The 15,124-nt window shown below is 33.1% G+C and overlaps 2 protein-coding genes across 2 annotated transcripts; both read left to right on the plus strand.

Moving 5' to 3' along the window:
• The first annotated feature begins 311 nt into the window (after positions 1-311).
• On the plus strand, positions 312-8,007 carry LOC124372710. The gene is made up of 5 exons (XM_046831121.1): positions 312-468; positions 833-992; positions 1,884-4,008; positions 5,994-6,066; positions 7,858-8,007. The coding sequence occupies exons 1-5, from the start codon at positions 430-432 to the stop codon at positions 8,005-8,007; spliced, it is 2,547 nt and encodes an 848-aa protein (XP_046687077.1). The 5' UTR covers positions 312-429.
• Positions 7,912-12,476, plus strand: LOC124372711 (probable RNA helicase SDE3). Its single transcript, XM_046831122.1, has 2 exons — positions 7,912-8,020; positions 12,192-12,476. The coding sequence occupies exons 1-2, from the start codon at positions 8,009-8,011 to the stop codon at positions 12,474-12,476; spliced, it is 297 nt and encodes a 98-aa protein (XP_046687078.1). The 5' UTR covers positions 7,912-8,008.
• Positions 12,477-15,124: the final 2,648 nt, after the last annotated feature.

Here is a 15,124-nt window from a genome sequence, read left to right on the forward strand (position 1 = left end):
TAAAAAAAACCTAGCAGGAAATAGGAGTGTTTGAAATAGCTTAATTCCAAAGGGATGTAAGAACCAGAACAGCGTAATGTCACTTAATATGTTATGGTCCTCACAAAAATTTAAAAAGTACAGAGCGTAACTCCAGCTGGGGAGTTACGCTACTCTGGCTCAACTTTATTGTTGCTAGAATGGTTGATACAAACAGCTGTTTTATTTTCTAGAGTAGTTGTGCATGTCTCAGCTGATTGGTCGAATGTGAAATTTACATGAATTGATGCCCTAACCTAAACTTATAGTTTCATCAACATGAGCAACAGAGCGAAACTTATTTTACAATTAGCTTTGGAGGACAATGTAAATAATTCTCAGCAATTACTATTATTACCAGAACAAACTACTAAAGAAAACAATGAAACAAACGTCTTAAGCTTGTCTTCGATGGACACAAATCCTGCACCCTCATTGACATCATTACAGGTAAGCCTGGTTAAAATATACTTATACAATTACTTGTGTTGCAAACCAATTTTTTTACTGTTATAACTCTTAGCCCTCATTTTTTTCTAACAACTGGTATTATTCTTTTGTTAAACCTCTGGGTCCCAAAACTTGTTAAAAACTCTCCAGCAACTTCATCCCTACCACTTATAGGGTTAAAACACTTATTGGTAATCAAATTGGTATAGATTGATAAATCTGTTTACAATACTGGTGTGAGTTACTTTCAAGTGGCTGAGCCTATCCGTACAAAATTAAATTATAAGCATACCACAACAATAATTATACTATTAGCCTATTTTCACTGAAGGTCGTAAAAATACAATAAATTTATATTTTGCAGGCAGTTGATCCGTTTGTTCTTCTCAACAATGAAAATGAATATATAATGGAAGTCGAATCAGAAAGTAATAAAGAATTCGCTACTGATGAAAATATTGTTTGGAATGATGGTATTACCAACCAGGATTTTCAGTCATATGATATCTCCTTTTCATCGCAAGGTAAGTGTTCATCAAGAATGTTTTTAAACTCACTACTATAAAAGACTGCAGTATAATAAGCGACCACCCGTCGAATACCAGTATATCGATAGTCAATATCGAAACTATTGAGTACATAAACATTCGAATTATAAATATTTAAAATTAATAACATTGTCATCTGTTATTATTTTAGATATTACAGCTGAATTAGACTGTGAATTGAAATAACTATGATGTAATTACCGGTAGGATATTTTGGTTGTGGTAGATAATCACGAATATCGATACTACGATTATATGAATAGTCGATATACTGTTAATCGACTGATGGTCATTTATTATATTGCAGCCCTATAAAACCATTCACCATGATGGGAAAGTTTTGTAAATTATAGTAGACTTGTTTTTTTGTCATACTACACAAATAATAGCTATTTGTATACTTAAGCTTACCCATGAAGTGAGTGTTTTTCGTTCTTACAGATTAAGTGTGTTACAAGTACATTCATACGTATATATTTATCTTAATTTTTGGTGCCATATACAACTAATTCATATTTTTAAAGCTGCTTTGATGATTGCAAACTGCTAAAAATATGTAGTTTACCATGCTTGATATTGCAATTTTAATCTCAAGTTTGACATTCGGCCTTCTTTTTGTAGAGACAAATTTTTATGTTGTACAAAATGTGAATAAAATTTCAATAAAACAAATGTTTTGTCATACTAATTTACAAATGATTCTACCAAGGCTTTCATACATTAGTTCATACTGGACCTAAAAATGTGATGCTTAAACACTTCTAATTATATATACTTTAATTATGATCTTCAGCGGTTGTGTTAATCAAGTTTTAAATTTATAATACCACATTTATAACCGATAATTCACAATTTCATATTTTTCAGGCCTAGTTGCTGAAGAAGAGGATAGTCTTCAAGAATTGGCTGTCTCTGGTAATGCAGATATCCCATCACCAGGAACTTCTGTTTTGTCATCTAACGTAGATGACACTGATATTGATAGCACATACTGTCCTCGTTTCAACTCAGAGTCAGAACTATCTACTGATGAGTCTATAGTGAGTATTCCTAGAGTTGCTTCAAAGGTTTCAAGTGACAGTACTTCTTATGTGAGGAGGAGCCAAAAGATAGCTCAAGACAAAATTCTACTGGTTCCTTACACTGATTCGGACACGGAGGAAGAAGCAAACAAAACCAATCCTAATGTAAAAAAAGGAAAGAAGAGGGTGAGGAATGAAAACAAATGGAAAAAATGTGTGAGGAAACAGCTAAGAGTTAGTGGAAAAAACTATCTTAGTGCTAAGGGAGCAGAGATTAAAGCAAGATCTCTGAAATCTCCTTGCAAATCTACTTGCCGTCTCAAGTGCTATCAGCGCTTTACCAAAGATCAGAGAGAAGGTATATTTTCAGATTTTTGGAGAGAAGACAGAGACTGGGATTCTAAACGTCAGTTTGTTGTTTCCTGTATAAGCAGCAAGCCTGTCGCTAGGTCCAGGAAGAAAGATGGCTCAAAGGGAAACCGGGCTCAAAGTAATAAATTTAGTTTTCAAATAAATAGTTGTGAAGAAATAGTCTGCAAAACATTTTTCCTAAACACTCTGGCTATCTCTGAGATGTTTATGCGAATATCACAACAGAAAACAAGCAAGACAGGAATGGTTGAGCCTGACCAAAGAGGTAAACATGTACCTGGAACAAAAATTAAGAATGAAATAATAGATGGAATTAAATCTCATATTTCAAAATATCCAGCGTATCAAAGCCATTACAGCAGAGAACGTACAAGCAGGAAATATTTGGGCAATCACCTCAACATTAACAAAATGTATGGACTGTATGTTGAAGAGTGTAGAGAAAAACAAGTTAATCCTGCAAAGAAGTGGTTGTTTAGCAAAGTGTTTAATGAGGACTTTAACATGGCATTCAAGTTACCAGACAATGACACATGCGATGTGTGTGATGAATTTGAATGTAGATTGAAGAATAAACAAAATTCAGAAGAATTGGAAGAGATTAGCAGGAGACACCAAGAGCATTTAGATGAGGCTGCGTCCAGATATCGTTTGAAAAGGGAAGACAAACTTCATGGAAAAGAAGATCACAAAAGCAAAGTAGTAATGGCTGACCTTCAAAAATGTCTCCCTACACCTAATCTTACAAATTCACAAAGCTTTTACCTAAGGAAACTTTGGACACTAAATTACACGATTCATGATCCTGCAAACAATAAGACCTGGTGCATGCTATGGGATGAAGTAACAGGGGGTAGAGGTGGAAGTGAAATGGCCTCTTGTTTTTATGCTTGGGCAAGTAGAGATATTATTGAAAGCGGAATTGAGAAATTAACCGTCTGGACAGACAACTGTAGCGGACAAAACCGTAACATGAACATGATTTTAATGTATATATGGTTATTGAAAACTAGTCCAAACTTGAGAGAGATAAATCACAAATTTTTGCTTCCAGGTCACACACATATGGAAGTAGATGGCCAACACAGTATAATTGAAAGAGCCAAGAAACATATTTCTGGCAACACAATATATACATGTAATGATTGGGCAAATTTTATTGCTTCCTGTAAGAAGAAAGACCCCTTTGAAGTTAAGAGAATGAATTTAGAAGATTTTCTAGATTTCATGGCCATTGTGAAAGGCAGAAAATCTGCTTTCGTAGCAAGAAAGAAAAACACTGATGGTGAACCCTTTTTGATATCTGCAACTGTGTGGTTGCAACTTAGATCTGACAAAGTGGGTGTTCTTTTTTACAAAACTAATTTTAAAAATGACACGTTCAAAGAAGTTGACCTAACCAGACGATCTCTGAGAAATCAAGAAGTTACAATGCCTACAACCATCCCTCAGCTAAGACAGAGCAAAAAGCCAATCAGCTCACAGAAATACAGAGATCTCATGACAATTTTACAATGGGTACCTAATGAGTATAAAGCTTACTTTCAACTCCTGCCCCATGGAGAGGATGCGGGAGACTTTCCAGATGAACATTCAACGTCAGTTGAGTTATTTAAAAAAAAATATTTATCATCTACCAATGAATTTCATGTTTTAATTTTTGACTTAACCTTACTTATGTAAACACATTAATAAATAAGTATTATTAATTTAGATGTATATAAAAATAAAAGCGTATCTTAAATATATGTGTTTTTTATTTTGAACCATAACAGCGTAAGTCCCTTACCAAGCTATTAAAAAATTTCAAAAAAATTATTAAACCAAAGTCATGAATAATTCACCTCTAAAAACATAAAAAACATAATAATTCATAAAAAGTCCAAGCCATAGAATTGTTACAGTAAAGAAACATATGTTCTTACAAGTTTTGTGCTCTCCTGTAAAATTAGTGACATGTGAGTTGCGCTAGTCTGGTTCTGAGGTACAGATTTATGAAAATGAAATCTTTCTAACTAGAACATTAAACGAAAACGGAAAGAACTCCTAAAGAAATGCTCAATAGATTCAATATGGGAGAAGCAAAATATTTAAGTATTTACTCATGTTATGGTAAGAGAAAGAAAAGTCGGAACAACAAGTACTGCTGCTATCAACAGATTCTAAGGCAGCCAATGGAAGAAGGTCCAGAACCTATGGGACATATACTAAGATTACAAATAAGCTTTCTATAATCGGAAATTACAATGGCTACATGAGGGGGATAGATGTTTTGGAGCAAATACTTTGCCAATATTTAGAGGAAAGAGGGTCATTTAAACAGTGGAAGAGGGTAGAATTTAACATCTTATCACGAATGGTACTGAATGCTTACATACAAACAAAACTCAAATAATCCTGGGACTAGATTGGACTTTGTTCTAATGTATAACTGAAGCGATTTCAAGGGATTGACTTTGGAACAAAAATGTGCAAAACAGCCCACTATTACTACAGGTGAACCTGTCGTAGTTGGTGGTGGATATTGCAGAGCTGGTTGTAAATTTATAAACAAATTACCCATGAAAAGGGAAAAACTGTTCAGTTTGCTGTGCAGCTAGCACTAGCAGTAGAGGGAAACGGAGAAAGACAACATTTGTGTGCAAAAGATGTAAGAAAGGATTGAACCCTGTATATTTACCTCACCACATATTTGTAACGGTCTAAAATTCTAAACCCAAATATGTACTAATGTAAATATGTTTCAAATTAAATTTTTGTTTTAGACAACCAGTAATAATTAATTGTCCAGTGCAAAATGTTAAGGGATTTATTAAGGAGTATCCATTTAGTGTAAAAACACACAAAAATACTAAAATATAGATTTCTAAAAAACTTAATGTTACTTATACAGTTTTCAAGAAATTAATAAAAACTTTACATGTTTGTGTTTAGTTTTATTTTCTCTTTCAAGCGATATAATGTTTTACATATTTTTTCAAAGTCCCATTTTCATGTGAAAAGAAAAAATTGTATAATGCAAGTAAATATTTTTATTTTTTTAGTTTTTAAAATTACTGTACATTGAAAAATAAGATTTGTTTTATAGTTTTTAGGAAGGAAATTTATTTTTTCTGCAAACAGGTAGAAATATTAGATAAATATCTCAATATTTGTAATTTTAACCATTTTCTTTTTTAACGAAGACCAAGCAAGATAGCTAAAAAGGCCTGGCATCCTTTAGTAGAACGATTTGAAAAATCCGGCATTCTTGAAAGTGACAATAAATTTTGACCTGGCACAAAAAGGGTTAAACATAAGATTTCAAGTATGTTCCTTTTGTTAAACTAAAATAAATAAACTTTAAAGCATTGTTGTTGCTCAGCAATTTACCAAACAATATTCATTAATTAATCAAATTAATAATATGAACTAATACTTAAAGCAAGGTAAGTATATTGAAAGTGGACACCTAACCTTTCAGGATTACACTTTAATCCTTATTGTTAAAAGTATTTTTAGAAATATGGCAGTTGTTCCAACAACAACATCGTTCCAACATTCTTTGATTTCTTTAAAAATCCACCAAACTCAGTTTAATCAGCTGGCAAGTTTTGGAGGGAAAAGATGTTGAGTGGAAGAGTGTAAGCTTTACACCAGATTCTTCATTTCATCAGGTAAGAACTTTAATGTTATGTTACTATCAGTTTATGTTTACATTCAATGCCAAAATAAGTTATTGGAATAAGTTATTATATTCTATTATTTTTTTAGCAAAATTTTCCTTTTATAAATAACCTATATTAAAAAAGTTAATGGGGTGACCACTTTCTAAATACTAAGACGCTCAATTTCGAAAGTGGACATCCCAGTATCCACTTTAAAATCAACAAATCATTAAGTGTACACTCTATTAGCAATAAATTCCTTGCTTAAGCAGCGGAAATGCTTATATATAAAAAAACCGTGCGACGATGTAAGGGGCAGCCATGCTGATATGAAAAATTGGTACTCACCAATTATGATGGAGAGATTTGGAAGAGGCGTGGTCATGAGCTGGCGGGAGAAGAACATCAAAACTGAAGAACAAGGAAGTCGAGGACGGGAATTCGAAAACTGAAGTTCGGGAAAAAATTCCACGGGTGTGTGTGTGTGTGTGTGTGTGTGTGTAAACATAACAAATACACATGTTTTAATTAATTTTCAATAGTGTAAGAATTTAGTATTGAGATTTCTTTTCTTTAGAGTCCAAAATGTAAGTATATACCATGATATTAAATTTTATAAGTTAAATTTTCACCATGCAACTTAGTTACAATGTATGTGCTGCCAACTGAACATTCTGTTTGTATCCTTGGATTTTTCTTTTCAACATTCTCTCTAAAATTGTGTAAGCTTGTTTCAACTTTTGGGTGTAGTGACTTTTGAGTTCTATAACTTACTCTAAACTGATGAAATTTCTATTTTTAACATCAAAACTTGCTTTTTTTGGCTAACAGGTGAATACATTCCGTGAGAAATTCTCTTCTTTAGGCTGGAAATCAGTCGAAGTAGGCTCAGTTCACCAGGGCAAAGAGAAATTGGTTGTGATAATCTCTACAGTGAGATCATCCAGTAAAAGTAATCCTTACACTCGCTGGGATTCCTTACAAATCCTAAGGTATATAATGTTTGTTACCCAATAGTCAAAATTTTTAGGAACTCTAATATCTCAAGTGTGCACCAATTAAATCATGTACTTTATTTACTTGCATTTATGGTCCCTGATTGACAATTTTCATGTTTGCAACATAGTACATTGTTTTTATCATTACTTATCACTTCTAAGGTCCAGAATGTGATTAAGTAAATCAGAGATATAATAAGGCCTGTAGCTAATCTGACATACCATCAATCAAACAACAGCTGGAATAAAGGAAGAACTATAACTTATCAATATAAATTCTGTATTATTTTACAGAGTACCAGATGAAATAATCATCAAACTTTGATAGTTACTCTTAAAACACATGAGGTTCATAAAAATGAACTTTTAATAAATTATAATAATACAATATAGCTTATGCAAATCACCTATAAGGCATACAATATATTAGATCAATTATTGGTTGAACTTGCAAACGAATAGTTGTGTTTTATATTTGAAATCTGTTTAAATAAATGTCTTAGAATGATGGTTTTAAGTAAGTTTTCCATATCATTATTTGTAGAATTCCTGACAATGTCTTAAAACACATGAGGTTCATAAAAGTGAACTTTTAATAAATTATAATAATACAATATAGCTTATGCAAATCACCTATAAGGCATACAATATATTTGATCAATTATTGGTTGAACTTGCAAACGAATAGTTGTGTTTTATATTTGAAATCTGTTTAAATAAATGTCTTAGAATGATGGTTTTAAGTAAGTTTTCCATATCATTATTTGTAGAATTCCTGACAATGTCTGCTTTCTGGTTGCAGCAATTTAATGTGGCAGTAACACGTGCTAGAGCCCTGCTAATCGTAGTAGTGGGGAACCCCTGCACACTGAGTAGAGACCGATGCTGGAATCAGCTGTTGACTTATTGTCAACAGAACAGTTCAACTATCGGTGTCCAAAACTTATCTTAGGATGCGGTTTGAGGTTAGTACAATTTCATTCACATACAGTTAAATAAAAACCATACTAACAAAATGATAATAAGCATATTTTATAATAGCATTACTAGGTGTAATTTCACTAATAAGCATGAGGTTGGTTTGGTCCTGATTTCTGAAGGAATCTCAAGAAGAACAAGGAAGTCGAGGACGGGAATTCGAAAACTGAAGTTCGGGAGTGCTAGTGTTGGTGTTCGTGTGCGGAAAAATATCTCTAGGCGTAATAAGTGTAAAGTGGAATAAAATGTAAGTAATTTTAAGAACTTAGTATATTTTAGGGTTCATTAATCATTTTCAATTCCATATCTGTTTAAATGTTCATAATTTCGAAAATGTAAATTCATGTAAATGTTTAGCTATTTAAAAGAAAGTTTCTCACGTTTGTCCATGAACTCATAATTATTGCAACACTACAAAATTACTAGTAAATGTTATAATGAATTAAATTTAAAATAAATTGTAATGAGTAATTTAATATTAAATATGTCTTCAAAGTATTAAGGTATTAAAATTTGTGCTTAATATATCGGTTGACCCAATCAATTGTTAATTAAAATTTTTAATCAATTTAATAAGATGTTGTCACAAAATAAAATATGTATTGGTTCATTTGAGGGTATTGTACTGCCAATCTAACCTATTATTAAATCCTCTCACAGCAACCCTTGCTCATAATATGTCACAACCTTAATCTTAAACTAAACCAAACTACAAAACCTTACATGGTGGAGGCGCTAAAACTCGATTGGCATTCAAATTCCTCACATGGGCAAGCACATAGTTTCATAGGCTAGGTATAAATTAGAACTAAATAATATTCATAAGAAAGTATTTAACTAAAATAGCCTACTTCAGTGACAAACCACTCATTTACCTAGACGACAAATTAAATTTCCAATAACTCAAAAATATGTTCAAACCCGTAATTAGAGTAACGCCAAGTAAACTAACTAGATACGTCAATGGACATGTATAATTAAATGGAAACCATACTACATGAAGATTTAATACCATTAGACACATACAGGACTTCCAAAAGTGACATAGTAAAAATATTAAATAAAAATGGAATACAATCTAGACACAGACACTGTAGGGGACCTCAGACCTATCCTAGCGGCACTTAAGAACTTAACACGTATAAGCGCAAGTCACCCTAATATTAAAACCATCTTTAATAATTTAACTACACAAAAGACTCACCTTAGTGAAGAGGACAGGGAAAACTATAAGGATCTAGCTACAATCGAGGATTTTCTAGCGCAGAGAACTAATTTATATGACACAGTACATAACCCTGAGGCGGACATCAAGACACAAGCACCCCCAACTTTAGCACAACATTACGAGCCACTCACACTACCTTACAGGACTAACACAGCAACCATGGGGGAAAACATACCGTTAATATCAGCTGGGACTTACACAGGTCTCCAAAGCGAAAATCCACAAGATTTTTTTGGACAAATTCCTAGTGGCAGCAACTTCAAACAGATGGACAGATAACACTAAAGTTAATTTATTCCCAGCGCATTTATCAGGCACAGCACTAACTTGGTTCAAACACTACAAGCAAAAACAACGAGGGGAAGCCATACAATGGGACCAACTTGCTAAAAGTTTCATAGAGGCTTTCACTCCATTAGCACAAACCCAGGGTCTACAAATGATTTTAGAACACAAAATACAGGGAGAGAACGAGCCAACACTAACCTATTTTTTTAGATATATTAACAACATGCCGAAGATATGACCCTACAATACAGGACAAGCAAATTATACATTTTATCATACAGGGACTAAAACCAGAAATCTGTGAACGAGTGATAGGCCTGAAAAACGACACCTTAAGAGATCTAGAGACTAATTTAAAAATTACAGAACAGCTAGTTCTAACACAAATGAAAAACAAAGAATGGTACAATAGGGTTGCAGCAAACAGACCCTATAGTACACCCTTATATGAACAAAACATCATCCATAAACTACAAACAGAAGTTAACACCCTAACCAATTTAGTAGCTACCCTAACTACAAACCAAATTTCAAATCATAACCACAGGTACGAAAGGTCTCCATCCCCGTATGAAAACTCAAAATATAAGCCAAGATATGATAGAACACCTAGTCCTCACCAGAATAGACATATGGAAAGCCCAAACTACCCCAAACAAACCCAAAGGCCACCTATGATTAAACACGTTACCTTCAGTGATAGGAGAAGACAAAACCCATTCCCAAATACAACCTGCTAGACAAAATAGGTATTGCACTATTTGCCGTAAAGACAACCATAACACTGAACAATGTTGGTTCGAGCAACGTTCATTAACTTCTCAACCCCAAAGTAACCGCTTGGCACCTAAAACCAACAATACACAAGAGCTGTTCTGCAGGTACTGCAAGCGAACAAACCACAATATCGAATCATGTTACAAGTCTAATTATTATAAACAGAATAAAAAAAAAAACGGGAAATAGGGGGAGGTCATACTAACCCTTACCGAACTTCCCCCTTACTAAAAGCGAAAACAAATAACACTATAGATCTTAACCAAAGGAATCGACAAACTTACAAATGTATAAAGTCTATGACATTTACTCCAACTAACCCCAAAGTACTACCACTATCAACCCCTGGAAAGACCAGTTCAGAAGTGATATTTAAAGCCATAGATTATAATCAAAAATTCCCACCCTTAAAGAAGATGGAAGAAATTGAACAACCTATTATGCAAAAGCCTATACACACCATAAAACTTCAATCTGTGTTCAATCCAACCCCAACCCTAAGCGAACCAAACCCCTCGGGGACAACAAATATAAATAAACCCAGCTTTACAAGAAACCTTGCAGTCTCAGAAAATTTCACACGACAGATAAAACCTAGCGTATTAAAGAGGGTAGCGCACGTAAAACAGGACCCAGATTGTAGTACAATGGGGGAGGTAAACACACATACTGGATTGGAAGAAACCATTGAGATAGACACTATACAGATTTTAAATCACATAGAGCAACAGAAGAAACAGAATATGATAGATTGTACTAACTTGCAAGAAATAACGCAAGACAGGATACACAGACCGAGGAAAAATAAAACATTATTATTAGAGGATATTTATGAACTCATATTTAATTGCGAAAATAAAACCACGAAAAAGATACCTGTCCTAACAATAGACGTAGCCTTGACCACAAACCCTCGACATCCAGTACCCTGCATTATAGATACAGGATGTAACATAAACATTATTAGAGCAGACCTAGTTTGTGAAACAAAATTAAATACTAGCAACATACCCTCGTTGATATCGGCTAACGGTATATACCATTAACAGTTTTGGGCTCGACAAAAATCGCCAAAAAAATTGGCAAAGTTATACTTGAAGACACGTTTTACGTGACACCTGATCTAAACAGCCCAATATTGGTAGGAAACATATTCCTATTTCAGAACTGCGTGGAGTTAAACTATAAAAATAAAACAATAAAAATTACCAAATATCAGATTGAACATATAATACCTATGAATGAACAGTGGCAGTTAGACATCAAGAATTTTAAAAACACACAGGAGTTAGAAGATGTTAGAAACACAAACCATAGATGTTAGGAGTGCATATTACCTCAGTGCTTAATTTATTTGCGTACAGTATTTATTATATATTTAATTATTTGTGGTGTCTGGTAAATTATACATATTTATTGTTGATTCTTGTTATATTTATATTTCATTGTTATTGCTGGATATTTAATTTTCATTTATTGCTTGTTTTGTTTGAATAGTTTATTATATGTAATTTAAAACTATTATGAATAAGTTAATATAAATTTAAAAGTGATTCGCCACAGACTTATCACTCCAGTGGTCGCGCGGAGTCCGCTCGGACCCCAGTGATATTACTTTTTTGAACCAGTTAAAGTTGGCAGCACTAGTGAGTGACCTTGAGGAGCCGTATACCTTCCAGTCGGCTCTTGGTGTCCGTGCCTGTAGGTCTTGCTTGTGAATAACTGTTAATAAGCCGTAAATATTATTTCTTTAAAAGGCGTTAGAACTGTACATTATATAAAATATTATATTAATTAAAATTTGTATGATAAACTGATGAAATTTCTATTTTTAACATCAAAATTTGCTTTTTTTTGGCTAACAGGTGAATACATTCCGTGAGAAATTCTCTTCTTTAGGCTGGAAATCAGTCGAAGTAGGCTCAGTCCACCAGTTCCAGGGCAAAGAGAAATTGGTTGTGATAATCTCTACAGTGAGATCATCCAGTAAAAGTAATCCTTCAATGAAGAACTCGCTGGGATTCCTTACAAATCCTAAGGTATATAATGTTTGTTACCCAATAGTCAACATTTTTAGGAACTCTAATATCTCAAGTGTGCACCAATTAAATCATGTACTTTATTTACTTACATTTTTGGTCCCTGATTGACAATTTTCATGTTTGCAACATAGTACATTGTTTTTATCATTACTTATCACTTCTAAGGTCCAGAATGTGATTAAGTAAATCAGAGATATAATAAGGCCTGTAGCTAATCTGACATACCATCAATCAAACAACAGCTGGAATAAAGGAAGAACTATAACTTATCAATATAAATTCTGTATTACGGCCATTCCATAAAAACATCAACCAACATGAAATTATTAAAAGTTTTATTTACCCACATTTTGTTTAATTTAACACATTGTCAAGAAGCCAAAAAATTAGAATATGTGATTTTTTGTTTGATTTTATAAATAATTTTAGGTTACTTCATTCCTAAAAGTCTGCTCCCAAGACACTATAAAAATGAGTAAGTAAAAAATATTTTTACAGGTATAATCAGCTGATTCATTGTTAATAGTTCTTGTTCATTCTGCAGCTCTGTTCTTTGACTGTATGTTCTTCAAAGTTTGAAGAAAAGGTAAGCTTCATATTTGATTTTTTAGCTATTAACTTATTGAATGTTTAATGTAACCTCTGTTACCAATAAGAAGGAAAAGTTTATGTAACTTGACTAAAATTATTTAGTTTATTGTGTTTTTGTCAGGGCAAAGAAGAATATACATTGAGGTTATGTTACCATTTAAACATATTTTTTTAAGATATTAAAAATGGTTTTAATGCGGTAACAGAGGTTACATTATGTTACGGTTAAGGAGGTATCAGTGAAGTAAAATACTCAGAAGTAATCTGCAAAACAAAATAAATTGTTGTAATGTTGTTTCTTGTTACTTGACAAACCTACTACAAAACCATGCCTGTTGGGAAGCATCACAATAGATTTCTCACACATTTAATGGGATTTATTTAATTTTTACTTATACTTGTTTTCAAGCCGATTCTTACTAAACAAATGTGATTTTACAATACAAAATTACTTTATGGTAGGCCTATCCTTAACTACACACTGTTTAAAATTTAATAGTGTCATGTCTGCCTTATTACTCGTAGAAATAATATTTAAACTGTTAAGAATGTTCTCATCACCCTACCTAAGCTCAGTGGCAACGAAACACTGTTGACAATGAAACACTTGTTTGTTGTTAGTGCCCTACTTGTAATAAGCAACAAAAGTTGTGAAGTATGCATTTCTAAAATAATTGGCCAAATCTATTTAATCATTTTAATTTTCAGATTATGGCTCCAATTTCAAAAAAGGAACTAATGGCGAGGTTGAGGAAGAAGAGGAAGGAAGAAGATAAGTTAAAATGGAATGAAAGTTTGTTGAAAGATCGGGAACGGAAAAAGCAGGATTATCATAAAAATAAACTAACTTTGACTGAAAAGGAAAGAGAAATTAACCGAGAAAAGACTAGACTTAAGGTTCAAAGACATAGAATGAAAAAGAAGTTTATAACAAACCAAAATTGCTCAAACACACCAAAAAAGGTAGTTTACAGAACTCCTCAAAGTTTAGGCAAAGCTGTAAAGAAAGTTGTTGGTTCTTTACCAAAAAGCCCAAGTAAACAACAAGCAGTAATTAAAGCAGTGATTAAGAGGAGTTTACACTTAAAAGACACATGTAAAGAACTATTCAAAAACAAAAAAGAGTTAAAGAAGGAAGATGGACTTAAGAAGAAAGTTGCAGAGTTTTACTGCAGTGATATCATAAGTAGACAGGCCCCAGGAAAAAGAGACGTCAGGTCTATTAAAGACGAAGTTACAGGGGAAAAAAGGAAGGTTCCTATTCGACACATGCTGATGAACATACGTGAAGCACATTATGAATTTACAAAGCAGTTTCCAGACATTGAAATAGGCTTGTCAAAGTTTTTTAGCTGTAGACCTAAATTTGTTCTGCTAGCCAGTCAAACTCCACACAATGTTTGCATTTGTAAGAAACATTTGAGTTTTTCATTTTTAATAAATGCAATTAAATCAGTTGCAACAAATTTTCCAATAAGCTACAATGCTTTGTTAGAGAAAGTGTGTTGTGATCAATCAAAAGAAGATTGCATGTTTATCAATGTAAGAAATGCAACTATGATGTAAAGATTTTTCTGCCAAAGGATTTAGATTACAGTTTGGAAGTTAAATGGAAGAAGTGGGAGGAAATTGAAGGTTTTCTTCAAGTCAGTGAGAAGGTGTCGTCAATTGATTGTTTAATTAAAGAACTAAACAAGCAGCTTCCAGTTTTTAAGGAGCATACATACATTAATAAAAAGAGCCCAACATGCCTACTTTGAATTGTGCAAAAAACACGAAGATGTCCACCAAGCAGTAGTTCAAGTTGACTTTGCAGAAAATGCTACTCTTATTGAGCAAAACCAAATACAAAGTGCCCACTGGAAACAGAGACAAGCAACTATTTTTACATGTGTCATTTGGAGTGCAGGAAGAGTACAGTCAGTAGCAGTCATCAGTGATGAATTAAATCACAGCAAGTATGCTGTTTGGAATTTTTTTAAGAGTCATTGGAGAAGTCATCAAAAAAGAATTCCCTATGGTGCATAATCTAATCTTTTTTTCTGACAATGCTGCAGGTCAGTTCTTAGTAGATTTACAGTTTCAAATCTGTGCTACCTTGAAGACGATTTGGGTTTTTGGTCAATAGAATGGGTTACTTTTGCTGCATCCCATGGTAAAGGTGC

This window comes from Homalodisca vitripennis, unplaced genomic scaffold (assembly GCF_021130785.1).
Source record: "Homalodisca vitripennis isolate AUS2020 unplaced genomic scaffold, UT_GWSS_2.1 ScUCBcl_3801;HRSCAF=9557, whole genome shotgun sequence".
NCBI lineage: Eukaryota > Metazoa > Arthropoda > Insecta > Hemiptera > Cicadellidae > Homalodisca > Homalodisca vitripennis.

Coding starts and splice junctions, on each gene's coding strand:
- LOC124372710 (XM_046831121.1), top strand. CDS start 430: ATGGACACAAATCCTGCACCCTCATTGACATCATTACAG. Junction 4,009..5,993: donor TTTCCAGATGAACATTCAAC/GTCAGTTGAGTT, acceptor CAGTTTAATCAG/CTGGCAAGTTTTGGAGGGAA. Junction 6,067..7,857: donor CAGATTCTTCATTTCATCAG/GTAAGAACTTTA, acceptor TTCTGGTTGCAG/CAATTTAATGTGGCAGTAAC.